The 25,000-nt window shown below is 54.8% G+C and overlaps 8 protein-coding genes across 8 annotated transcripts in view; 4 read left to right on the top strand and 4 right to left on the bottom strand.

Annotated features, from left to right (window-relative positions):
• Positions 1-298: 298 nt before the first annotated feature.
• Positions 299-2,280, top strand: PTSG_01319 (uncharacterized protein). The gene is made up of 4 exons (XM_004997233.1): positions 299-993; positions 1,174-1,282; positions 1,485-1,565; positions 1,807-2,280. Exons 1-4 carry the CDS (start codon positions 388-390, stop codon positions 1,929-1,931), a joined length of 921 nt encoding a protein of 306 aa, XP_004997290.1. The 5' UTR covers positions 299-387; the 3' UTR covers positions 1,932-2,280.
• On the bottom strand, positions 2,211-3,781 carry PTSG_01318 (uncharacterized protein; the record flags this gene model as incomplete). The annotated part of the gene is made up of 3 exons (XM_004997232.1): positions 3,452-3,781; positions 2,571-3,196; positions 2,211-2,378 (listed from the first exon to the last, which is right to left on the bottom strand). The coding sequence occupies exons 1-3, from the start codon at positions 3,666-3,668 to the stop codon at positions 2,211-2,213; spliced, it is 1,011 nt and encodes a 336-aa protein (XP_004997289.1). The 5' UTR covers positions 3,669-3,781.
• PTSG_01317 (uncharacterized protein) lies at positions 3,715-10,053 on the bottom strand. The gene is made up of 21 exons (XM_004997231.1): positions 9,777-10,053; positions 9,412-9,469; positions 9,138-9,236; positions 8,813-8,916; positions 8,452-8,555; positions 8,279-8,336; positions 7,921-7,986; positions 7,643-7,741; positions 7,371-7,453; positions 6,995-7,187; positions 6,793-6,861; positions 6,575-6,638; positions 6,382-6,440; positions 6,196-6,222; positions 6,015-6,033; positions 5,772-5,839; positions 5,383-5,439; positions 5,094-5,258; positions 4,822-4,985; positions 4,121-4,561; positions 3,715-3,965 (listed from the first exon to the last, which is right to left on the bottom strand). The coding sequence occupies exons 1-21, from the start codon at positions 9,900-9,902 to the stop codon at positions 3,950-3,952; spliced, it is 2,139 nt and encodes a 712-aa protein (XP_004997288.1). The 5' UTR covers positions 9,903-10,053; the 3' UTR covers positions 3,715-3,949.
• A 105-nt stretch (positions 10,054-10,158) lies between these two features.
• On the top strand, positions 10,159-11,977 carry PTSG_01316 (uncharacterized protein; the record flags this gene model as incomplete). Its single annotated transcript, XM_004997230.1, has 2 exons — positions 10,159-10,350; positions 10,708-11,977. The coding sequence occupies exons 1-2, from the start codon at positions 10,202-10,204 to the stop codon at positions 11,975-11,977; spliced, it is 1,419 nt and encodes a 472-aa protein (XP_004997287.1). The 5' UTR covers positions 10,159-10,201.
• A 52-nt stretch (positions 11,978-12,029) lies between these two features.
• On the bottom strand, positions 12,030-18,416 carry PTSG_11707 (DNA replication licensing factor MCM7). Its single transcript, XM_004997229.1, has 18 exons — positions 18,229-18,416; positions 17,826-17,902; positions 17,625-17,684; positions 17,274-17,384; positions 16,966-17,032; positions 16,771-16,828; positions 16,421-16,518; positions 15,970-16,190; positions 15,119-15,661; positions 14,767-14,865; positions 14,420-14,554; positions 14,160-14,260; positions 13,851-13,934; positions 13,499-13,601; positions 13,217-13,282; positions 12,943-13,017; positions 12,707-12,816; positions 12,030-12,474 (listed from the first exon to the last, which is right to left on the bottom strand). The coding sequence occupies exons 1-18, from the start codon at positions 18,263-18,265 to the stop codon at positions 12,342-12,344; spliced, it is 2,178 nt and encodes a 725-aa protein (XP_004997286.1). The 5' UTR covers positions 18,266-18,416; the 3' UTR covers positions 12,030-12,341.
• A 39-nt stretch (positions 18,417-18,455) lies between these two features.
• On the top strand, positions 18,456-22,618 carry PTSG_01313 (uncharacterized protein). Its single transcript, XM_004997228.1, has 8 exons — positions 18,456-18,561; positions 19,008-19,451; positions 19,628-19,729; positions 19,853-19,934; positions 20,159-20,198; positions 20,444-20,591; positions 20,874-21,121; positions 21,370-22,618. Exons 2-8 carry the CDS (start codon positions 19,038-19,040, stop codon positions 22,196-22,198), a joined length of 1,863 nt encoding a protein of 620 aa, XP_004997285.1. The 5' UTR covers positions 18,456-18,561; positions 19,008-19,037; the 3' UTR covers positions 22,199-22,618.
• Positions 22,619-23,121: 503 nt separating this feature from the next.
• Positions 23,122-24,715, bottom strand: PTSG_01312 (uncharacterized protein). Its single transcript, XM_004997227.1, has 4 exons — positions 24,454-24,715; positions 23,788-24,107; positions 23,536-23,611; positions 23,122-23,312 (listed from the first exon to the last, which is right to left on the bottom strand). The coding sequence occupies exons 1-4, from the start codon at positions 24,676-24,678 to the stop codon at positions 23,157-23,159; spliced, it is 777 nt and encodes a 258-aa protein (XP_004997284.1). The 5' UTR covers positions 24,679-24,715; the 3' UTR covers positions 23,122-23,156.
• A 44-nt stretch (positions 24,716-24,759) lies between these two features.
• PTSG_01311 (solute carrier family 12 member 6) overlaps positions 24,760-25,000 on the top strand; it is a 5,132-nt gene continuing 4,891 nt past the window's right edge. Inside the window, exon 1 of the mRNA XM_004997226.1 lies at positions 24,760-25,000. This exon is cut by the window's right edge and continues 307 nt beyond it. The gene's annotated coding sequence lies outside the window, so the exon portion shown is untranslated.

Raw genomic sequence — 25,000 nt, 5'->3', positions numbered from 1 at the left:
GTGGGGAGGAGTGATACTGGTGAAGAGAGCAAAGCACGGCAGACGATGGCGACAGCTTCAGGGCGACTGGATGCGCTGAAACAACACAACCAGGCCGACACGCGCGCAGCGTTACCACAACAGCAGCAGCAGCCACAGACGGAAAGGCACGCAGGGGTGGCGCGTGAAAAGGACCCGGTCGCAACACGTGAACAGCCTTCGCCAGAGAGCACGCCAACACGACGCTCCCCGCGCAGGAGGAGGCAACAACAACAACAACAACAACAACAACAACAACAACAACAACAACAACAACAACAACAACAACAACAACAACAACAGCGAGAGGCGAAGAGAATCGCTGCATCACCGGGGCGGCGGCGGCAGCAGCGGCCAACAACACCAGCAATGTCTGACACTGCAACTGACAGTGCAAGTGCAACTGCATCCGCGACACAAGAAGAGCATACGCCCAAGCGCGCAAAGCGTGCGCAGCAAGTGCGGTCACCAGCAACAGCAAAGGCCAAGGGGAGGGATACGGCAGTATCAGCGCGTCGCAGCAGCAAAGCGAAATCGAAAGCACCAGCGCAGCAGACAACGCATAAGGAGACGGGTGCAGCTGCATTCACCACACCAACGATGACAGCGGGTGCAGTAGCGAGAACCGAAGGCGGGAGGGAAGCACAGACGAGGCCGGCACGCAGGAAGGATAGGGTGGACAAGAGCACAGAGAAAAGGAAGAGGAAAACAACCAAGGCAGCAAAGGAGGCAAGGAAGAGAAAAGAGACAAGGAAGGGCAAGGAGAAGAAAGCAAAGGAGAAAAAGGAAAGGGTCTCCCGCAAACAGCAACAACAACAACAACAACACGGGGCTGTGGCATCTGATTCGCGTGAACCGAGCCGTTCATCGCAGGTGCGACGACGGCAGGATGTGTCTCCAGCCATGCTCACAGCGCATGCACAGTCCATCGAGCACATGTTCGCGCAGGGCAGGCCCCTCACTGACATTGTCAAGGTGTGTGTGTGTGTGTGTGTGTGGTCTGTGTGTCTGTGTGTCTGTGTCTGTGAGTGAAGGCATACATTGTGCGTGCTTTTTCGCGTGTCCTGACCTCTGTGGATCTCTTCGTTTACTGTCAAATCATGAATGTTAGCCACCACTCATCCCCATTATCACTGCCACCACCACATCCATCAGGCCTTCTGCGAGATCACCGGCGTGTCGCGCAGTGACGCGTTTTCCGCCATCGACCGACACTGTGGAGACTTTGCTGCCGCTATGCGATTCATCATTACGGGGGCAACAGGTGCACACACGCCGCACTAGGCTGTCCGCATGCATCCCATGCTAGTTTGAACAATATAACTTACAATGTTTCGCTCACGCCCTGTCGCACACCGCCAATGCGCTCATACAACATACCCTCCTTCACAACACCAACTGGTATCCCTCAATACCTCTCCATGCGACCACGTTCCATGTGCACGCGTGCGCCGTCGTGGGTACAGATGGGATGTGGGATCCTGTGGACGACAAGTGGCTGCTCAGCGCAAACGTCGCAGAGGTTGCCATCGCCAAGGAGAAATACGGTGCGTGCATGTGTGTTGTTGTTGTTGTTGTTGTTGTTGTTGTTGTTGTTGTTGTTGTTTGTTGTTTGTTGTTGTTGTTGTTGTTGTTGTTGTTGTTGTTGTTGTTGTTGTTGTTGTTGTTGTTGTTGTTGTTGTTTGCCGTCTGCGGCACCATCGTGGCATTCAATCTGCAATTCCGAGAAAAAAAGCTCGCACGCTCACTCAATCTACCGCTATCATCCACGTGGCTGTTCGTTGACAGGGGAGGCCATGTGCATTCGTCGATTCCAGTTCTTGTACCCGGACCGTGACGCGGGTGAGGCACCACCTGCTGATGGCGACGGTGATGGCGACGGTGATGGCGGCGCTGCCGCTATGCAATCATGATGTGCCCTTGTCGTGTTGAGAAGTAGAGCAAGGGTTCTGTGACACCGAGCCTGTGGCGCAACAGATGTCGCACCTGTATGTGTGTGTATGTGTTGCGCACGCGCGCGTGTGTGCGTGTGTGTGTGTGTGTCGCGTATTAGATGTGTGTTTTGAGCATGCATGCGCGTGGTGGTTGCTGCGTGCGGTGTGGTGGAGTGGAGTGCTGTTCATGCTGTGCCCCCGACAAGCGGCCGTTGCAAGCTGTCTCTCTGTCGCTGCCCTGCTTCTGTTGCCCCCTCCTCAACCTCGCCTGTGCTGCGAACCGACCTGAAGCGCCAATTCCAAGTCGCAATAAACGTGGATACCGTTGACCCGACTGCACATGCAGGGCAGGTGCGCGGCAACACCTGCTGGAGCGAGCAGCACAGATGGCGTGCAGCCCTCGCACGGCGCCTCTTCGCCTGTCTCCTGTCATGGTGCGCGTGGAGGGGGTTTAAGGGGTGAGGGCTTGTGTATGGATCACAGGATCACAACACAATCGGAGTTGTGGGTGGTCAGCGCGTACATGGCTCATGGACAGGACCCAACGTGAACTGGCACAGCAACCAGGGGCGTGTGTACCAACATGTATGGAAATGAGAAAGGCCACGTGGCTGTTACCTGCAGCTTTGCTGTGCAGTGGAGATGGTTGGAGGCCTTGGATAGGATGTGCAAGGCCTGTAGCTTGTCGCTGTGGCTGCGAAAGCTCTCTGTGCTCGCAGGCCACAACCATCGGCCACGCAGGTGCGGGGTCAACCCTGCCAAATCCTTGAGCGGTTTGAGCAGAGGGCTGCGCGTCACGATGCTGTGCTTGCTCTTGGCCCTGTGTGAGCTGGATGCAGCTGTCCGAAGCACTGATGCTGCCTCAGATGCCGCAGACTTGCTGCGCTTATGATGGTGGTGGTGGTGGTGGTGGTGGTGGTGGTGGTGGTGGTGCTTTCTTGTTTTGTGTCGCAGCTTGGCCACCGTCCAAGCCGACGGCGTTGCACGTGACTGCTGCAGGGACCCCACAGTAGTACCTCTTCTGGCCTCGCCCTTGTCACTGACATCATCATCATCGTCGCCACCATCGTCATCATGACCCTGTGCGTCCATCGGTCGCTGCTGCCGCTGCTGCTCTTTGCGCGCTTCTGTCGAGCCAATCCTGGACACTGACTTGCCGCTGTCTGGAAGAGATGCATCTCCCTTCACCGCAGATACAGGCGGCGGTGTCTTGTTGTAGCGCCATACAGTGCAGGGCTTGTTCCCTGGAAGATACGGAACGACTCAAGGATTCGTGCGGTCGGCGGTGGGAGCAGTGTACTCGGGTGTAAGAGTTGTGAGCGGTGTGAGCGCGGGTGTCATGTCAACAAAGAAGGTCAGGGAGTCAGACGATGGACCAAGCGAGACAAGAGTAAGAACAGGATGCTGATGGTGGACATAGTTTCAAAGCCATGGGCCATCAGGCACGGTGAGTTGCAACGCAGAGTATTCTTCCCCCACGAACTTGTTCTTGTACTCACTGTGAAGTGGCGACCAGTGCATGTCCAGTGGCCTTCCTCGAAACACAAAGCCACGTGCTGCGTCTTCTGGTGCCAATGGTGCTTCCTCGTTGCCCTCAGTACCGTCTCCATTGACACGCATATACATGACGACGCGCATCGCTACCTCACCTCCCTTGACGGTGTGACTTGCTTCTCCGTCTTCGGCACACCTTGTCGAGGTTGGTGGGTCCTCCATGATAGATGATGATCAGGAACAGGAAGCTGACATTGCCTTTGCTCACCAACCGCGAGACGATGATTGCGTGTGGTTGTTATGATTTTGCTTCCTTGCTCGATTGTTGTTTGTTGTTGTTCAGAGCAAAAGCAAGAGCGAGCAATCAGCAGAAAGCAAACGCAAAACACTATCACACTTCAAGGTCTTCATTCAAGGACGGCTCTTCCAAGATCCAATCAGAATCACTTCCAATGCAGCAATGCACGTGTGTACCGGAATGGGGACAGCATGGTAGTGGCTGCTTACTTGCGCAGACGCCTGCCAGTGGGTGTGTGTTGCGCAGCAAGGAAAGGGGGAAAAGTGAGTGAGGGTCGCATGACTGCAGGAATACAAGAAGCCCCATTGCATTTGCTTGCACACAACACACACACACACACAACACACACACACACACAACACACACACGCACTGACCCAAGGAAGCGGGAGGCCTTCTTCTTGGCCTTTTCCTTCTTGGCCTCCTTCTCCTCGAGCTTAAGGCGCTCGGCTTCCTCCGCAGCCTTGGCAGCGGCCTCTTGCTCCTGCTGCTTCTTCAGCTCCAGCTCAGCAAGGCGCTGCTTCTCCGCGCGCGCCTTGGCCGGGTCGTAGTTTGCGGAAAGCGGGATGTCGGGCACCTTGGCAAACATCTCCTTCACCTGCTCGCGCTGCTCACGCTCCTTGCGCTCGGCCTCCTCGCGTGCCTTTGCCTCGGCTGCCATGCGCTCTTTGTCTTGTTGGGCCTGCTGCGCGCGCTGCTCGCGCTCTTGCTGCTCCTGCATGCGCTGCTTCATCACCTTCTCCTGCAGTGCGCGCTGCTCCTGCACCTCTTGCTGAAACGTGTCTGGGCCCGTGTATGGCTGATATGCATGGAACTCCCTGTCCCACCCATGTACCATGCATGTGTGTGTGAGAGAGAGTGAGTGGGTCAGCGAGTGAGTGGGTGAGTGGGTGAGTGGGTGAGTCAGTGAGTCAGTGAGTCAGTGAGTCAGTGAGTGTGTGTGCGGGTGTATATATAAGAGGGAGATGTGCATGTCAAGCAGCACACATAAACAACAAACTCATCCTACACAACACAGCACCGTGCAACACAGCACAGCGCAACACATCAACACAACAGCTGGAGCTTGATGGCAAACCTGTCGAGCCATGACGTGGTGTCACGAGCCAGCATTTCAAGGCGGTTCTGGAGTGTTCCAAGCATTTCCGTGGTGTGCGACCGCACAGGGGCGTCCGAACCCTTGCCACGGAAGCCATGCCCGCGCTTCTTCCATGACTCGCCATACACAAACACGCACAAGCTCTGTCAAACACGCAACCCCCAATCAGAGTACGTGAGATCCAAAGTCGGCACAACCAAACAAACAAACACACGCACGCGCACACGCAAGCGCACACGAACCACACCCACCTCAAGACGGTTCTGCACAGATGCAATGTTGTCCTTCAGCTCAACCAGCTGGGCGTCCCCTGTTGCACGTTGCTGGAAGGCTGCCTGTGCCTCAGCCAGCGCCGCCAAGCGTGACTGCATTGGTGCCATGGTCTCCTCAATGTTGTACACCTCGCCATTCTCGCCCTAGAATCACAGCATCACACCACACTACATGTTAGGGTGCGGTCGTATGCGTCAGCGCATTGAATCATGCAGTCCGAGAAAGTGCACGGAGCAGGTTGTCATCGACCATGTACTCTGCACCTACCCGCTCCTTCTGCCAGCGGGCCTGTGCGTCTGACAGCTCTTTGTTCCAGGTCACTCGCTGGTATGCGTGGCACATGAGAAGACAGTGAGAAACGATACATGTGCATTTCGAACAGAAATGAGGTGCAGGCAAGCTCCCTCCCTGGGCAACCAAATGTACACGCGTGGGCTGCAAAACCTCACAACATGCACGCACGCGCACACGCTCATACACACACGCGCGCGCGCACATTCATACACGCACGCACAAACACATTCATACACGCACACATTCAAACACACGCACACACATTCAAACACACACACACGCACGCACGCACGCACACATTCAAACACACGCACACGCACACATACACACACACGCACACGCACACATACACACACACACACCGATTGGTTGAGAGCTTCCATGCGGCGCTTGAGTGTGGGTGCTTCAGGGTCAAAGTAGCCAGTCTTGCCTAAGGACACATGTTTCCGAGCACGTGTAAGTTTCAGTAGATGAAAGTAGGGTGTGATGGCGTGAGGTTTTGATCAGTCGCAGTAAAGCCCGTCTGTCAACCAGGACCAGGGCACCAGTGCCTCTTCAAACAAATGATAAGGAGCCTTCTGTCTCGCGAACAAGCGCTGTCGAACCTGAGGGGTCATCCGAGTTCTGCGCGTGCAAAACAAAGAGATCAAACGAGTACAGTTTGCGCGTGTGTTCGTGAAGAGAAGTGTGCGCGTGTGAGCAACCCGGAGCGTTTCAAGGGAGAAGTCGATAAATCAAGAGGGATCGATTAGGGCCATGCATGCGTGCAGACGTTGAGCTGCCCACCTTGAAGATCTCGCCAGCAGCTGGGACCTGGTTAATTAATCGTGGTGATGATTGGGCAGAGTGAGCAGACAAATGTCTGCAAGACACAGAACGACACGACATCACCGCAAGCAACCACAGACATGCTAGCTCGCACGCTGGAGAGAGGCAGATGCTCTTGACAACAGACGCTCGTCCCCATCTCACCTGACGCTTCTCACGCAGCTTCCACGTGTTGAGGGCTTTCTCGCCCTGCTCCAAAGCAGCTGCATTCAGGGCACACACGAGACCATGTGAGCGGAGAGAGTGAATGTAATGGGCTTTCTACGAGCGAGGCAGCAGTTCTGATTTGACCACAGATGCACCACGCATTGCAAAGGGGCGCTCTCAACATACATACCGGTGACTTCCGCGAGCTCTTCTTGGCGCCGCTCATCTGCCGTCAACGTCAGATAGCGCTTCGCCTGTCGTCGTCAGTCAGGATGCATAAAACGAAAATGTACCAAGAACAACATGAGTGACCCCTTCCCCATGAACACAGGCCGGCATCACAGGATCTTACATGCTGCAAGTGCCGCAGGCACCTGCATCCCTTCGCCTTGCCCCTGCGTTGGTTACCTTGGTTGTGATCTTCTGCATGCGCTCCAGGCCGTCGAGACACGCCAGGTACAGGAACACGAATTGGATCTGGGTGCATGGGCATGACAACAGCATCAGCCATCAAAGAGACACAGGCAGATGTCGGCAATGTAAGATTCACGCACGGAATTGAGGGAGCAGCGGCAAGGTGCAGTCCATGTGACAAACGGCCTCCTCTTACCGGCGACTGCACCATGAAGTTGCGGTGGTGGCGCATATCCTCGACGATGCCCAGGATGGTCTGCTTCTGGCAGGAAAGGCATGCGTCGAGGTAGCGATCCAGTCCAATGAAGGTGCCGGTGCGACCAACACCGGCACTGCAGTGAGTGAGCAATGGGCCCTTGCGCTTCAGGTGCTCCTCCTTGACACGGCGCCTGCAAACCAATCAAGTACATATTGCCAAAGCGCGCAAGGCGATGAATATGAGTGGGAGAGCGCGCGAGCGCGCGCCGTGTATGTGCAGTCGTGCAGAATGACCATCTCCTTGCACGCAAAACGATTGGGTGTGGTTGACAGACGATCCTCCACAACACCCGATTACTTCCACCAACTCCAACCTGAAGTTGATCATTTCTTTTGTGGTGGCAGGCACGCCGTGATCTGGCCAACCCGTGTATGCAAACTGCACGACTTCACGCGTCTGGTGTGTGTGTGTGTGTGTGTGTGTGTGTGTGCGTGTGCGTGTACGTATGCGTGCGTGCGTGCGTATGTGTGTATGTGTGTGAAGGGGGGGGATTGCGGCACGTCTATCATCGCTCAGCGACAAACTGCCGAAAGCAGAAAGCCAAGGTAGAACCCGCATAGTCATCACGCCACGCGTGCTGCATACCTCGCCATTGCTGGCTTGCTTCACAGAGAACGTGCGCAGCACGAACGTTGGCAGCACGTCTTGGCCAACAAATGTGACCTCAAAACCACCGCACTGGATCTGTTGTGAAGCACATGACATGAATCGAACGCCAAAGCGAGTGGCACACGTGAGTGAGCACTGGAAAGGGCGAATGTCTGTTCCATCGAGGTGGTTGGTTAGTGGCAGTGGGGCTTGAGGCAGGGACCGATAATGAGCGCGCAATCAGTGCCCGGGGTCCAAATGCATGGTTTATTTACCGCCGCGGATGTGCCCTGCATGGGCTCGGGCCAGTATCTGTGGCACTTGAGCTTGCCGTTTTCCACCTGCAACAACAACAGCATGAGATTGCTGTGAGCGTGAGGCTGCGTGCTGTATCGGCAATTGTGTGTGTGTGTGTGTGTGCGTGTGTGATGTTGGTGTGTGTGTGTGTGCATGTTTGTGTGTGTGTGATTGGTGTGTGTGTGTGCATGTTTGTGTGTGTGTGTGCATGTTTGTGTGTGTGTGTGTGTGTGCATGTTTGTGTGTGTGTGTGTGTGTGCGTGTGTGTGTGTGTGTGTGTTGTGTTGCATTTGGGAATACGTGAGTATGCCCTCCCGTGCTTTGCTTGTTGCATACCTCGTTGGTGACCATGACAATCACAGAGACTTGGTTCTCCCACACCATCTGCCAGAACCTGCATGCGTTGATATGACCAAGTGAATAGTGCACGTGTCAGTACGCACGCACATTCGTGTGTTGTGAGGTGTGTTTGCCACAACGGCTGAGAATATGTGGAACCATACACGTACGATGGAAAAGCGTCGGGGACGGGTCCCTGCGAGGCGATGTAGTGGCGAGGACCGCTCTTGCCAGGGATCCAGTTGGCGTTGACGTAGTCGTTGTTGAGGTTGTACTGTTGTTGCCAGCAGACCACGACGTGTAAGCCATAATGCACATCAACATTTTCGTCCTTTGCTGTTGCACACGCTTGCGTGTACCCACTCACACACAAGGAAACATGAACACACACAAACACACAAACGCACACAAACGCACAAACGCACACAAACGCACACACAAACACACAAACACATACATACACACTTCCACAAACACACAAACACATACATGCACACTTCCACAAACACACACACACCCGGATATGCGCACCTGGTTGCCAGAGACGGTGACCCGTGAGTGATCGTAGGCGACAATGTTGGCGTATCGGTTGAGGGGTTCATTGCCACGTGCCCGAGACGCATCCGCAGGGTTGGCTGCAAACACACACACACACACACACACACACACACACACACACACACACACACACACACACACACACACACACACACACACACACACAAGATGAATGTGCATGTCATGGTGAGCCGTGTGGTAAACAATGCAACGCACAGTGCACATTCAGACCAGTGCACAGAGGCTCGTCATTGGCCATCGACATTCTTCTGCAAAGACACATAACAGTGACACTCACTCAAGCCCGCCTTAATGTTTTGGAACTGCGTGAGGAATCCGCTGTTGCGGTTCTTGCTCAGCTCCCGCAAGACCCCACGCAGTGACTTGAGCTCGTCCGCTGCAGTAGTCCAACCGCAAGCAGTCCATGTCAAACGCAATGGAGACAAGTATACATGTGGATGAGTGCAAGGAGATGGAAGATCAGTGGCACGCATCGTGTTTCATGGGCATTGAACGGTGTCGACACGCGTGTGTCGCAGCTGGAGCCACCCAATACCGGAGACGCAACGTACTCAGGAAGGTGTCGAGCTTGGAGACTTGATCTGGTGTAAACTCTGTCACGCCTGGGATCTGTCGCATAAGGTAGAGGTGGGTTGACACCGTTATGTTTGGCCTTGGCAGACGCTCGACACAGCGAGACACAAGTCTCATCACACCAACTAATGCGAGATAACTCCCAGTAAACAAACCCGAACTCACACCCACACCCACACCCACACACACACAGCCACACCCACAGCCACACCCACAGCCACACCCACACCCACCCACACACACACACACACACACACACACACACACACACACACACACACGGTGCTTGTGCTGTGCACGAAACCACAACACAACAACACAACAACACAACACATGCATGTACCAAATCCATGGGGTCAAAGTCTGCAAAGCCCATCTCGTCAGCAAGCTTCTGGCCTGTCATGGCCTCGACAAACTCCTGTGCAGTCACAGCACTTGTGCTGCTTGGCATGCTCTGATCCTGTCCCATGGTTGTGGGTTGTTGGCTGCTGCGCAGTTTCAAAGGGTCGAAGCGTGTAGGCGTGTTGTTGTCTTAGCAGATAGGGGCGGAGGGGCGGGAGGAGAGTGCACACCCAACCAACAAACAAACAAACGGAGCAAGGAGAAGGGGTGGAAAGAAGAAGAAAACAAAAAATTCAAACTGCTTGCCTGCTTGCTTGCTTGCTTGGTAGAGGAAATTAGGGGCAGGTGTGTGGGGTGTGTTCATCATAAATCTGCTGAATCAGCACAAATCGCGCATTGGCGCACACCAAACAGTGGCGAGCCAGCATGCTGTACGCGCTGTCAACCAACAGTGGGCTGGAAGGGTTTGCCGCCCAGGAGGTGGAGAGCTTCCTTGGTGCATCGGACGTCAACACCACTGAGAGCTTCGTCAGATTCACGTCAGAATGCCAGGCTTGTGATCTCCTCAACCTCAGGTATATGTATATGTGTGTGTGTGTGTTGCTGTTGTGTGTTGCTGTTGTGTGTTGCTGTTGTGTGATGTGATGTGATGCGATCCGATGTGTGATGTGTGTGACGTGATGTGTCTTCATGCTTGCATCGATTGCTACCCATTGCCGTGAGTCGCTGTCACTTTACACACACGCGCGCGCGCGCTTTCTCTCTCTCTCTCATTCGCACACACATACGCACATACACACGCACACACACACTCTCTCCCTTTCCCTGTCATTCGCACACACATACGCACATACACACGCACACACACACTCTCTCTCTTTCCCTGTCATTCGCACACACATTCGCACACACGTTCGCACCATGCTCCGTAGGACGGTGGAACGGGCATTCGCGGGGCTGGCGTGCTTGGACGACAGCGTGATGGCGACGTTCAAGGAGCGCGACGCAACCGAGTGCATGGAGCTAATCGCAGATGCCATCACACCCAAGGCAGCCGCCGCCGCGCTTGCCGCATGGCGAAACGCCACCCAGAACACCAGCAACAGCTTTGAACCCTCCTTTCGCGTGTCGTGCAAGCGCATCGGTGGAAGGTCAAAGCACCTCCGCTCAACGGACATTGCTGCACATGTGGGCATCAGTATGCGAAACAAGCTGGGCTGGCGCGTGGACCTCAAGTCGTACGACATGGAAGTGTATGTTCGCGTCGAGGACACCTTTGTCTTCGTGGGCATCTCCCTCAGCGAGCAGCGGCTGACGGATCGCAAAGACATTGTTGTGGAAGGGCTGAGAGGCAGCGCCGCTTACGCGCTTGCCATGATGGCTGAACCGCGGCCCGGCGACGTCATCCTCGACCCCATGTGCGGCAAAGGCGCCTTGCTATTCGAGGCACACCGGCTCTGCCCTGCTGCGCTGCTCGTGGGCACCGACATGTCGAACGCTCAGCTGCGAGCGGCCGCGCAGAACGCCATTGGTACGCGCTCGTCGCACCAGGCGGCCCTGTTCAAGGGGGACGCGCGCATGCTGCCGCTGGAGAGCGCGTCCATCGACCGCATTGTGTGCGATCTGCCCTTTGGCAAGAAGTTTGGCTCAGCGAAAGACAACAGGGACCTGTACCCTGCGGTGCTGCGTGAGTGTACGCGTGTGCTGCGTCCAAGCGGCCGTGCCGTTCTGCTCACCAGCAAGAAGCAGCTTACAACGCTGCTCACCGCTGTGCACGGGCAAGAGCTCCACATATGCCGCCAGCAGCGCTTCAAACTCGGCAATACGGAGAGCACAGCTGTGGTTGTTCGCCATCGCCGCGCTGGCGATCCCGTCATTGACCCAGCAGAGGCAGCGCTGGATGCGCGAGCCCGACGCAAGCGGAACAAAGCCAAGCGCGCAGCGAACGCACGCGGGGGCGAATATGACGACAGCTCCAAACGCGCCAAGCAGCCAGCTCAGCAGGCTGCAGCCGCTGCGCAGGGGCATAAGCAAGAGCATGAGAAGCGACACGAGCAAGAGCAGCAACACAAACAAGATCAAGATCAAGATCACGAGCCAGGGAGAATACGGCTTCCACAAAGGCAACAGCGGCGGCAACAGCAGCAGCAGCAGGCGCAAGGCTGGGGCGAGTTTCTTCAATCATCGTGTGTGTTGTCCTGACACATTTGTGTGTGCGTGCGTGTGTGCACGTGTGTGTGTGTGTTGGCTTGGCTTTGCGTTGATTTGCATTTGTTCATTCAAAGAGAAACGTAAGCGAGAGACATGGCAAGGGCGGAAGAATGGCATGTGTGCTCGTGTGTGCATGTGTGCAAGTGTGTTTGTGTGCAGTCAACGAGCAAGAGGGGTAATGCCGGACCAAGCAAGCGAACGGCATAGCAACGCGGCAACACAGAACGTCCAGACAAACAAAACATCGAGCAAGCTAAAGACAAAGGGTACACAAAGCGGGAATGCATGGAAGATACGGAGATGACGCACACACACACACACATACACAACAGGGCATGACATCGAGCACAGCGAATCAGATGAACTTGAGACGGTGTCCATCACCGGTGCGCATCCACACGTTGAGGGCCTCATACTCTGCAATGCACTTCTCCAGCGGCTGCATGCCGTAACCTTTGGTCGACACAACACGCTCCACGTCGGACATCCTGATGGTGCAACGGATCGGTTGTGAGAACTCGTCAGGCTGAGAGATAGGGTGCAATGCCTGGCGCCAGCTTGGGGGGGGGGAGGGCGCCCGCCCATGGAACACCACACACACACACACACACACACACACACACACACACACACACACACACACACACACACACACACACACACACACACACACACACACACACACACACACACACACACACTGGCTGCTTGGTTGCGCACCTGAGGTCTGATGTCTTGTGCCTGTGCTTCATGTCCTTGATAATCTCGTAAATGTCCTTGATGGGATCCTTGCGCTTGCGCTGCGTCTCCTTGGCCTCCAGCACAGACGCCTAATGTGCAAAACCAATCCGTGCATGGTGACAATGTGCCTGGATGAGCAAATTTGTCACAGGGGGAGCACGCTAAACACGCACACAACACAAACGGACACATGCACGCATGCACAGGGGCCAAACCTTGCTGGAGTGCATCAGGCGAAGCGCTTCCTCAAAGTCCTCCTGCACAACCTCGTTGCTGAAACGAAGCTTGGCCTGAACCAATACGTTGGCACATACATGTGAACATGTGAACATGTGCAGATGCATGTGCATGAGTAGAGGTGTGTTTGTGAGGGTGAGGAGGACGTGGGTGACGGGTGAAAAGTGGAGAAAGTGTCTCCCTTCAATCACATCAAGGGCACCCAAGGCGGCCCACACAAGCGTGCAAAGCGCAGCACATGTGAGGACGAACCAGCGCTGTGGAGAGACGGAGAATGGCAAGCAGTGTTCGCGCAGTGATGTGCGTATCATCCACACTCTGCGTTTCGAAGCAAGCATGCGGGTGTAAGTCCGTTGAGGAAAGGGGTTGGGGTGGGAGACAAGGTTGACGAAGCAATCAACGGGAGGTACACACACACACATGTACAATCACACACACACACAATCACACACAATCACACATGTACAATCACACACACACACAATCACACACACAATCACACACAATCACACACATACACACAAATACACACACCTCCTCCTGGTCTTCGCGGATCTTTGCGTAGACGCCAGTGATGTGATCTGTGAGGTCGGGATGGATGTATGGCTCGAAGGTCTTGGCAACCGCAATGTAGTTCCTGCACGCGCGATGAGAGGGAGATACAAACAGCAATTGGGTGAGGGGAGAGGAGAATAAATTCACACCTGTCATTCCGTTGATTCGGGAACAACACCGAAATGTTAACACGCACAGGCAATCACACACACACACACACACACACACACACACACACACACACACGCACGCACACACACACACACGCACACACGCACACACGCACACACATTCATTCACACACAAGCAAGTGAGTGCGTGTCGGCCACACCTGAGAAAATCAACTTCGAGCGGCTCCCTCCCCTCTGTTGGGAAATCGTTGTGGGCGTGCACATATGTGATGTGTCGCGCAAGCCTGTGAACGGATGAGACATGATGAGAACAGTGACAACAGCTTCAATGTGCCAACAGAAAGGTCAGAACGTGCAGCACACACACACACGCAAAAATACACAAAGCACACACAGAAAACCTGCACACACACAAGCACACACACACACAAAGTACACACACAAGCACAAAACATGCACACACAAGCACAAAACATGCACACACAAGCACACCGCATCTGCGTGCAGACCTGAGGTCGGCGTCGAGGTTTGGACGGTCGAGGAGGAGAAACATGAGGTCAAAGCGAGACAGCAGCGCCGCAGGCAAGTTAATGTTTTGCGTGGGCGACCGCTGCACGTTGCATGCACATGTGTGTGTGTGTTTTGAGGGGGGGACGGGAGTTGAGTGTCAGAGAATGAGGAGCGTAGGGTCGAAGAAGGAGGAGGAGTGTTACATGGAGAATGAATCAAACATGCCATCGTCAACACACAACACAACGAGCCACACAACCTTGATGTTGTATCGGCCGTATGCCGGGTTAGCGGCGGCGAGGATGGCAGCACGTGCATTGAGGGTGGTGGTGATGCCGGCCTTTGCAATGGAGATGGTCTGCTGTTCCATCACCTCGTGAATCGCAGTCCGATCCTGAACACAACACAAGCAGAACACAGCACAACAATAAAGGAGGGACAAACAGCAACAGCAGGGATAAACATACGACCGCACATGGCGTGTCATGTGAGGACAGTGGCACTGTCATGTGTGTTGTAAGGCGTGTGTGTGTGTGTTGTGTGGAGAAGAAAATTGTCAGAAGCACAATGCACCACAAGAAAGGAACAAAACAGCTTGCAACGTACGCCTTCTTCCATCTTGTCAAACTCATCAATACAGCAGACGCCCATGTCCGCAAGCACAAGCGCGCCGCCCTCAAGCACAAGCTCTTTGGTGATGGGATCCTGCATGGAACAAAAAAAAATGTGAGATGGTGGAGGAGCAACAGAGGCGTGAGACAGCGGTGGCAGCCACTCGGGAAGGGAGATGCGAAAGGAATAACAACAGCCAACACCCGCAGTTGCTATGTCAACACACACGCACACGTATACACACATGCACACGCACACGCACACGCAAACCATGCGCACGCACACGCACGCACATGCAAACCATGCGCACGCACACGCACACGCACGCACACACATGCCGACTGACTCTGTTGACGGCGGCTGTGAGACCGACGCCGGAGCTACCGCGGCCCGTGGTGTACACGCCACGCGGCGCAAGCTCTGCCACCTTCTTCAGCAGCTGCGACTTGGCAACACCGGGATCGCCCATCAGGCAGACGTTGATGTCGCCCCTGATCTTCATGCCGTCTGCAAGCTTCCTGTCTGCGCCGCCAACGAGCAGCAGCAGCAGCGCCTTCTTGACGTCCTCGTGGCCGTAAATCTCCGGAGCGATGGACGACGCCAGCTGGTCGTAGATTTCGGGCTCCCCAGCCTTCTCCTCAATCTCGGCGCGCATCTCCTCTGTCAGCGACTGCTCTGCGTGTGTCTTCTTGCGCTTGTCAATGTGCTGCGCTTCGAGGTATGTGTCTGAGAGCAAACCTGCGCGGATGGCGCGGTAGCCCGTATACGGCACGGGCAGGAAGATGCCTGTGATGGTCACTTCGTCGCCAGGGAAGGCCACGCGCGTGTTCTTGCCAAACACATGCACTGTCATGGTGCGCGGGATGTGGCCCGTGGGGACATGGCGCGCCTGCCCAAGGAATTAGTGGTGATGATGGTGGTGATGGTGGTGATGGTGGTGGTGGTGATGGTGAGATGGGCATCGTGCATTGTACGGCAGGGACTACCAAACGTTTTCAGGCTGCACCACGCAACGTCACAAGCGGCGGCATTTGCAAACTGAAATGAAAATGCACACCACACACATCACACGCGCACACGCACACGCACACGTACACACGCACACGCACACGCACACGCACACGCACGCACACACACGCAGACACACACACGCACGCACACACACACACACACACACACACACACACACACACGCACCATTTCTTGGATTTTGATTTCCTGGAAGCGGATAAACTTTGAGCCGCGCGTCTGCAGGGTGAGGCGCCCACGCTGCTTGTTCTGGGCGCACACCTCGCTCGTGCACGAGAACTGGGGCATGAAGTTGGGGCTCTTCACCTCCTGGTACACCTCAGACCCGCACGCGTCGCACGAGTACGTCGCAACCGACATGAGCGGCTTTACCGCAGTGGCACGCGTCACTGCACACACACACACACCGCAGGGAATGCGTGCATGTGTGAGCAGGGAAGCGATGGAAAGACGGTCAACACATATAAACACTCGGTGGGTCAGAGAAGCAAACGTCCAGGCAGCAAGTCAAGTTGCACACTCTGCACACATTCAGGCGCTCTCAAACATGCAAGCTTTGCATGGCAGCGACAGCGACAGCAACGATGTCATGGCTGTGAGTTTGGTGGAGTTGACGAACCAATGCCTTCGACGGTAACGAGGGAGCCAATGTCCTTTGCGTCGACTTGGCGGATGCTGCGGCCCTTCTGTGTGCTTGGAGGCTTGAACATGACCTCACTACACCATGGCATGACCATTGACGTACGTGTGTGTGTGTGTTTGTGTGTGTGTGTGTGTGTGTGTGTGTGTGTGTGTGTGTGTGTGTGTGTGTGTGTGTGTGTGTGTGTGTGTGTGTGTGTGTGTGTGTGTGAGGGCGACAGCGAGCAAGTTGAGTGCGTGTAATAAGTTGAAGGCAGCAGTGAGCGAGTTGAGTGTGACAGAGCAAATGGTACAAGGAAACAGAGAGCGAGTGGCAGGACTCAGACGCACTATCTGCGGAGAAGAGAAGCCGGGTAACGTGTGCGGGGATCAACCTCTGCACCTTCCGCTGTTGTTGCGTTGGAAAACGGGAGGGGCAGGAGAATGCGTGAGTCAGTTGGGCGCGTGACAGCAAGCCTGTGAGCTGGTGAGAGTGTATTGCATGACGTCAGCAAAGCAACACCACCGCAATATGACCAAACGTACGTTGGTTGCTGTTGAGCAGAGCAATGCGGTGCTGGATGTATGTATCGAGAGGCGTCCTCTCGGCGTTCTGTGCCAATGCAAAGTGTGCAGACAGAGAGTAGGCCATGGCAAGAGGAAGTTATACATGAGCACACAACTATGGTTCCACGAGCGCGAGACAGGAGAAAATATCATTGGCACAGCCAGTGTAACAGACACACACGCACACGCACGCACGCACACGCACGCACGCACACGCACGCACGCACGCACGCACACACACACATGCACACACATGCACACATGCACACACGCACGCACGCACACACCTCGTTTGTCACGGCAATGTCCTTTGAGAGATCATCGCAGGCCTCGGCAAAGAGGGACGTGTAACGCTTGGTGTTTTGGAGGATGTTGTCACCAAGATCCGAGCTTCCAAACTGCGCGCGATGAGCATGATGTTTGGTGTTAGCAGTGGATCAAAGGCACTGTTGAAGCTCAAACATGCGAGCAAGCATGGCTTCAGGTTCCTCACAACCCGAGCAGCAAAAGAAAAAGCAGTTGAGACACATTATGACTACACATGCGCACATGCACACAACACCAACATGCACACAAATGCACACGGGCACGACGACGAACATGCACCCACATCCACACATGGTTGAATGCGTACGCACATCGTAGACATCGTCGAGATCAATCTCGAGAACATCGCGTTCCCGGTTCACAATCTCTTGCTGTGATGTTGAAGGACATGCGTGAAAAGCAGGCATGGCATGAACGAAGCAAGAGCACGGGGCGGTGTGCACGGCCATAGCGATCTCTCCCCCCACACCGAAAGATAGCGCACACGCGCTGCCAACAGGCAAACAACACACCATCTGAGTTCCATATTTGAAGTGGCGTGAGGCTCCAGCGCCAGTCTGGAACTCTTGCAAGAACGACTTGCACTTCTCTGAAGCAGGAGTGAGGTGCGCGTTGTATGTGAGTGGTGTTGACACTTATTGCATGAGTGGGGGTTCGTGTGATTGGTGGGCTCAGATCATACGCAAGGCACACTGTTGTGCCTGTCATGCTTTGTTGTGCTTGCAGGTCTCGTGACTGCATGCTGCAGACCACACACACACGCGCGCGCACGCACAAACACACACACACGCACTCACACGCACACACACACACACGCACGCACGCGCAGACCACACACACGCACACCTACACGCATACGCACACACGCACACGCATGAGCTCATCATAGCTTCAGCATCAAGCGCGGTTACCAACCAATGTCTTGGTCATAGGTGGGCACGCGAGACGACATGGCTGTCTGTTGGTTGGTGAGTCTTGGTTGCTGGTTGTCCTCCGCTCGACCGCCACGCACTCTGTCAGCTGATGATGTTGTTGTGGTTTGGCAGTGGCTGCCGTCTTTTTGCTTCTTGCTTGTTGTTCTGCTGGTTCGTCGCGTCTTCCCGCCAAAAACTCTTGATTTTTGATAAATTTCAGCGCTCCTGCGATTCGCCATGTTTCCAGCAATATTTCCTGAAACAATTTCTGCACAGTCAGCAAAAACGGGAGTGCCCGCAATTCCAAACAAACCAGGCAGGCAACAGCAAGGGGGTGCGACTGTTGTCTGTTGGTGGTTGTCGATCAGCAGCACAGCGAGTCAGCAAGCGAGTGTTTCGAGGTGCGATGTGTGTGTGTGTGTGTGTGTGTGTTTGTGTGTGTGTGTGTGTGTGTGTGTGTGTGTGTGTGTGTGTGTGTGTGTGTAGGTGTGTGTGGAGTTCTCACAACACAACACAACACAGGGATTAGTGGTGGGGGCGACGGTTATGTACTTTTGCTGATTGGTTTGACTGGTTGTGTGGCTGGTTGGCTGGTATTCATGTGATCTGTATCGCGGGAGGGCGTTGCTGTACTTCCTGTGCGTCTCTTGTGCATTTCGTTGCTGTGCATCTTGCACAGGCACGCACACAAGCTGGCAAACACACGCGCACAAGGTCTCACGTACACGCACACACACACACACACACACGCACACGCTCACGCACATATATTCGTGGTAGTGGTGGCTTGCGTTCGGAAACGTGTGGACCATGAGCGGCTGGCTCACGGACCTGTTGCTCCTTGGCGAAGACGAAGAAGAGAGGATGGAGCGCTTGCGGCACGAGGAAGCCGTGCGACGGCAACAAGAAGAAGAACAAGAAGAACAAGAAGACCCGCAGGGCGCGAAGGACACCCAACACAATGACCTTAATGATGAGGTTAGCGATGGTGATGAGGGTGATGATGAGGGTGGTGATGGCCGCGCGACCGGGGTTGGCGGCAAGAGCGCTGCTCGGGATGACACAGACGATCAGGTGAAGGAGCAGCAGGAGACGACACAAAGGAGAAATAAACCCCAGAAGCCTCGCTCGGCTCAAGCAACCACGCGGACAGGTGCCGCCCTGGCTACGGGACAGCAACCCCACTCTCCGCACCGCACCCTGGCAGAGGATATCGAACACGAAGTACGCCCACACTTGCCTTGATGTATGTGTGCTTCTTGTGTATTTGAAAACACGCACACGCGCGCACGCACTCGCACACACACATACACATGCACATGCACGCATTTGCACAAGGACACACAGCGTGAGCGGTGTTCACGCTGTTGGTGCTGCTTTCTTGTGTTTGGACCAATCAGCTTGATGAGATTGCTGCAGGTTTCATGAGCTTCGTTGGCCAGGCCCGAAGCTTCGGCACCAGCCTGATTGAGTCTGCCGGGGAAACACTCAAGGCGTTTGACGTGCGTTGTCCTGCATTGTCTTGGGTTGCATGTGCTCTCGCATGCGTGCATGCATCAAAAGCGCCGACTTGCATCAACCCCACGTTTCATCCTCACACACGCGCACACGCACGTGACCATCAGTCTGGCATGGAGCAGCTGAGCATCGAGGAGCGCTTGGATCCGCGCCCCATCCGCCTCCTTACCGTCGGCATCATGGGATCAGGTGCATCACGTGTGTGTGTGTGTGTGTGTGTGTGTGTGTGTGTGTGTGTGTGTGTGTGTGCGTCTGTGTGGTTTGCACTTTGGTGCATGGATGCCTGCACCGCTGACTTTGTTTGAACCTTTCTAACACACTGCACACACACACACATACACATACACATACACGCACACACACATACACACACACGCACGCACACAAACACACACACACACTCTCTGATGTAGGCACTGACTCCCACGCTGAGCTTGCCTGTCCGCTTGCGCAGTACGTCACTTCTTACCCAGCGCCCGCCCTTGTTCACAAACATAATGAGCAACCCTGCGCACTTACACCAACGATTCCCTTGCTTTCACGCACGCAACCGTCGTGCACTCACACTGCACACACGAATACACTCACAATGCACATACAAACACACACAAACGCACACACACACGCACACAATCATCCACGACACTCAATCCAACACACTCCCCCATACACACACCACACCACAACACACGGATCAGGTGGCTGGCCAAGCGCGGGTACAATCTGCTGACGGGTGGCGGGCGCGGCGTGATGCAAGCAGCCAGCAAGGCGTTTGTCTCCGTGCGAAAGCGTCACGGACGATGCGTCGGCGTTGTTCGCTCAAGCGAAGACAACCGCACGCCATACGTACGTCCAGCCGATCTTACTTGTTTGTTTGTTTGTTTGTTTGTTTGTTTTGTTTGTTTGTTTGTTTGTTTGTTTGTTTGTTTGTTTGTTCGTTTGTTTGTTCGTTTGTTTGTTTGTTTGTTTGTTCGTTTGTTTGTTCGTTTGTTCGTTTATGTGTGTGACTCATGTTACATCGTCACGTGTGCTTGCTCGCGTGGGTGTTCTATATCACGACCATTGGATACCACCATCTCATCTGCCATCCCACCATGACACACGCACACACATACACGCATACACCAGCCCGGGTACCCAAACCCATATGTTGAGATCCCCATCATCACGCACTTGGCAGGCAAGGACAACAGCCCTCAGAGCCGCAACCACATCAACATCCTCACCAGCGACATCATCGTCTGTCTTCCCGGCAGCAAAGGCACCGCCTCTGAGCTTGCTCTCTCCGCCCTGTACGACAAGCCCGTGTGTGTGTTTTCGGGGCCAACGAAGCCGCCGCCAGCCGGAGCAGAGACGCTCGACGTCCCCGTGTACACGTCAGTGCCACTCGCATGTTCTCTTTGTGGAGAGGAACGAGGAGGAAGCGAGTTGATGGGGACAACCACGCACATATACACACACATACACACACACACATACACACACACACATACACACATACACATACACACATGCATGCGCATAGTTGCATCCACATACATGCACGTGTGCACACACACACCTCCCTTTCCTTCTTTATTTTTCACTTCCTCATCGACATATCACAACATCGCACCGCGTGCAGACAACTGGAGGAGGTGCAGGCGTTTATTCTCCAGGAAAGCGCGAAACTGCAGCGTGAGGAGCAGCGCAAGCAACGCCGCCTACTCCAGAAAGAACAACGACAACAGCAACAGCGCGACCAAGAGGACGCGCCAACCCACCAGCGACAGGCGCACGCGGAGCAAACTGCTGAGTCAGCACAACCGGACACAGCCGCAACTGTCACGCCTGCTGCTAGAGCTTCAACGTCAACGAAGCAGCAGCAGCAGCAGCAGCAGGGCAGGGGGGAACCAGGCATCAGCAGCGACGATGATGACCGAGATGGCGATGAAGGAGGAAATGATGATGAGGAGGGGGAAGGGGAAGGCAATGAGAAAGAGGCAGAGGGGGGTGAGAAGCGTGCGCACAAGGACAAGAATGCGGTGCCAGCTGTCAGCGGTGGCGCTGGTGTCGACGGCGCGGAGACGGGAGCAGAGGGCAGGCAGGCAAGCAAGAAGCGTCCCGCCAAGGGAGAAGGAAAGAAGCAGACAACAGCAAAGGCCAAAGCCAAGAAGACGGAGCAGAAGAACGCCGGCAAGAAGGCGCCGCCAACAGTTGCAGACGCTCGCGATGCTGATGGAGACGATGCTGATGTTGCTGATGAAAATGATCACGATGACAGTGACGGTGTGGTTGTCGTGGACACGCCATCCACGACAGGCGCGCGTGCACGTGCAAGTGTGCCGGATCTCCAGCTTCCACCGCACACGACCACAAGCACGAGCACGCAGACGAGCGGAGAGGATGAGGAGCCCGTGCTGAGTCCCGCTGAGCTGCAGGAGTTGCGAATGGCCATGCAAGATGAGGACTGACGTGATGCAATCAAGTCTCAGCACTGCCATTTGGCTGTGTTTTGTTGTGTGTGTGTGTGTGTGTGTGTGTGTGTGTGTGTGTGTGTGTGTGTGTGTGCCTCATGTGTGCTCCTCCTACTGTTTCGCTTGTTTGGCTGGTGGTTGGACCGGTTTTTGCTTTGCGACGTGAGTGCGTGTGCCGGCGCTTTGTGTTGGTTTCCTTTTTGTTTGCCAGTGCGGCGGTTGGTTGTTTGCTTTCAACTGCCCTTTCTTCGCCGCACTCGTTTGTTTCCCTCTCCCCTTAACGTGTGTAGCCGCCTAACTAATTGCTTATCCTAAACTCAATTGCGTTTCACATCCACGTCTGTGGTGAACTGCACGAATGAATACATAACTGGCTCCGCCAAAGTCTTTGCTCGATGCACCGTCACTGGCGCCAAGCACAAAGTCGATCGCATTGTATTGGGTTACGTGAATGCGACGCGTGTACATGGCGTGACAGCAGCACTGCAACACACACACACACACACACACACGCACACACACTGACACACACACACGCACACGGACACGCGCACTGGCACACACATACATACACATGCAGAGTACTGACAGCCAAGCAGCAGCGCCGATGGTCAACGCACGGCCATTTTCTGGGGTTCACTTACAAAAGCTCACATCCACTCCCTCCGTTCCCATCCATCACTACAGCGGGTACATCCCGAGAACAAAGAAAGCAACAGCAACGACGACGACGACAACGACAACGACGACGACGACGACGACCACAAGCAACAACAACACCACCACTACAACCACAGCCACACGGCACACCAGCACAAGAGCGCAGACGTGCGCATGCGGCAAGAAGATACTCAGCGCTGAGGCGGGCAACACGACAACATCACAGCTTCACATACACATATGCATACACACGCACACACACGCACACACACGCACACACACGCGTGCGTGCGCTTCAAGCAAATGTTGGTAGGTATGTTGTGCTGCCGCTTGCGTGTGTTTCTGTGATGCGATCAAGAGACTTGAGAGCGCCCATGTATCGTGCCAGGTCGCGCGCGGCAACACCGGAATGCATGACGAAATCCGTGCGCGTGAACCCTTTGTAGTTGGACTGCCGTCAATACCACGCAAGGAAGATGCATGTGAATATGTGTTGTGTTGTGTGAATGTGCTGTTCACTGTTCACTGTGTGTGCGTGTGTGTGCGTGAGTGTCTGCCTGCCTGTCTGCCTGCGTGTTTGTCTTGTGCACTTCGATGTGCAAGTTGTGCATTTTGCAGAGAGAGCTGCCAACACAGCACAGCACGACGCCAGCCACAAGGCCGCAACGGCTCACCTTCTTTCCCTTGTGAGTGGCCGACATGGTAGCTTTGATGCCCTCCACGACTTCGTTCATGCGGTCGAGGCTCAGTCTTCAACACGGACATGTGTGTGTGTGTGTGTATGTGTGAGTATGTGAGTGAGTGAGTGCTACTGCCTGGTGTGATTTGTGAAACAAGTGCTGTAGCAATGTTGTGCAAACACACACACACACAATCACACACAACCACAAACGAACAAACACACACACACAAGCACACACACACACCTCTTGCGGATGGCAGGGTTGAGTGTTTCAAACTCTGTCTTGGTGATGGGCGCGAGTGGCTGTCTGCTGCTGGCGGGCTTGCGCTGCTGCTGCTTCTGTTGTGCGCTGTGGTTCTGATGTGTTGGCTGGAGCACGCGCGCGTTGTTCACCTTGGCGCTCTCCTTGCTCTTCGTTTTGCTGGGAGGGTTTGGCACGCCTTTTGGAAGATTCTCGAGGGCATCGTGTGCGCGCTCGTTCTGGTACTGCAGTGCAGTCACGTACTCACGCACTTGCTCCATCTCCGTCTCTTCCTCATCGAGTTTGGACTCGACAAAATCCATCTGCAAACCGATTGCATCACAAGCACCCGAGAGCATATCATGTCAGCTGCACGCGCGCACTCACACACCCACACCCACACGTCCAAGCAGGGCGCACACAGGGGCAAGACACATCCAGCTGCAATCTACACAACACACACACGTACAGAAACAAACAACGATGCAGCAACTCATACTACAATCCTGTATGTATGCAACCAGATGCATACACACACACACACACAAATATACGCACAAGCACGATCCTGCGTGGACATATGACCATCACAATCAGCGCCTTGCACGTCAACCTCCGCACCTCCTTTGCTCACAACAACCAGCACCAGCAGCCTCAGCGGCAACTCACCCTGCCTTCCAGTTCTGTGAGGGACTTGTCCAGCTCCCACAAGGCGCCGAGCAGCTGCTCGCCTTTGCGCCTCTTGCTGGCCTTCTTCGTCTTCTTGTCTCCACTCCTTTCCTGCTGCAGGTCCACATCCCCTTCCTTCCCCTCCCCCTCCTCCTCCTGCAGGAACACCAGCCCCTGCTTGAGCTCGCGAACGCGGCAAGCAAACACCTCCAACAGCGCCTCCATCGTCTTCTCCTCTCCGTTTGAAATTTTCGCGGCGGTGGCAAACAAGAAAATTTGTGAACACCATCCATCAACAATCGTGCTTGCAACCGCAGTCGTTGTCCTGCTGCTGACGAAAAGAAAAACTCGCAACAAACGCCAAACTCACATCAGAAGAAGCCAAGAAACCAACAAGCCAAGCTCGAAGGCGCCACACAACGCTTTCCCTCGCTCTGCTGCTTCACTTCTTCTTCTTGCCTTGACTTGTGAGTTGGTCGCAGCCGACCCCAAGCCACAGGGAGAGAACGAGAACGAGCACGGGAGATCGCACGCAGACGGATCTCTT

The sequence above is a fragment of the Salpingoeca rosetta genome (assembly GCF_000188695.1).
Source record: "Salpingoeca rosetta unplaced genomic scaffold supercont1.4, whole genome shotgun sequence".
Classification (NCBI taxonomy): domain Eukaryota; class Choanoflagellata; order Craspedida; family Salpingoecidae; genus Salpingoeca; species Salpingoeca rosetta.
The sequence above is the reverse complement of the archived record's forward strand: the minus strand, read 5'-3'. Positions and strand labels throughout refer to the sequence as shown.

Coding starts and splice junctions, on each gene's coding strand:
- PTSG_01317 (XM_004997231.1), bottom strand. CDS start 9,902: ATGGGACAGGATCAGAGCATGCCAAGCAGCACAAGTGCTGTGACTGCA. Junction 8,337..8,451: donor GTCCCCGACGCTTTTCCATC/GTACGTGTATGG, acceptor CAACGCATGCAG/GTTCTGGCAGATGGTGTGGG. Junction 4,986..5,093: donor CTGTGCAGAACCGTCTTGAG/GTGGGTGTGGTT, acceptor CGTGTTTGACAG/AGCTTGTGCGTGTTTGTGTA.
- PTSG_01313 (XM_004997228.1), top strand. CDS start 19,038: ATGAGCGGCTGGCTCACGGACCTGTTGCTCCTTGGCGAAGACGAAGAA. Junction 20,199..20,443: donor CTTGCCTGTCCGCTTGCGCA/GTACGTCACTTC, acceptor CACACGGATCAG/GTGGCTGGCCAAGCGCGGGT. Junction 21,122..21,369: donor CTCGACGTCCCCGTGTACAC/GTCAGTGCCACT, acceptor CACCGCGTGCAG/ACAACTGGAGGAGGTGCAGG.
- PTSG_01319 (XM_004997233.1), top strand. CDS start 388: ATGTCTGACACTGCAACTGACAGTGCAAGTGCAACTGCATCCGCGACA. Junction 1,283..1,484: donor CATCATTACGGGGGCAACAG/GTGCACACACGC, acceptor TCGTGGGTACAG/ATGGGATGTGGGATCCTGTG. Junction 1,566..1,806: donor CATCGCCAAGGAGAAATACG/GTGCGTGCATGT, acceptor GTTCGTTGACAG/GGGAGGCCATGTGCATTCGT.
- PTSG_01312 (XM_004997227.1), bottom strand. CDS start 24,678: ATGGAGGCGCTGTTGGAGGTGTTTGCTTGCCGCGTTCGCGAGCTCAAG. Junction 24,108..24,453: donor TCACAGAACTGGAAGGCAGG/GTGAGTTGCCGC, acceptor ATCGGTTTGCAG/ATGGATTTTGTCGAGTCCAA. Junction 23,612..23,787: donor AACCCTGCCATCCGCAAGAG/GTGTGTGTGTGT, acceptor TCCGTGTTGAAG/ACTGAGCCTCGACCGCATGA.
- PTSG_11707 (XM_004997229.1), bottom strand. CDS start 18,265: ATGTCGTCTCGCGTGCCCACCTATGACCAAGACATTG. Junction 14,261..14,419: donor ACGGCCGATACAACATCAAG/GTTGTGTGGCTC, acceptor TGCAACGTGCAG/CGGTCGCCCACGCAAAACAT. Junction 13,283..13,498: donor TCCGCGAAGACCAGGAGGAG/GTGTGTGTATTT, acceptor TTCGAAACGCAG/AGTGTGGATGATACGCACAT.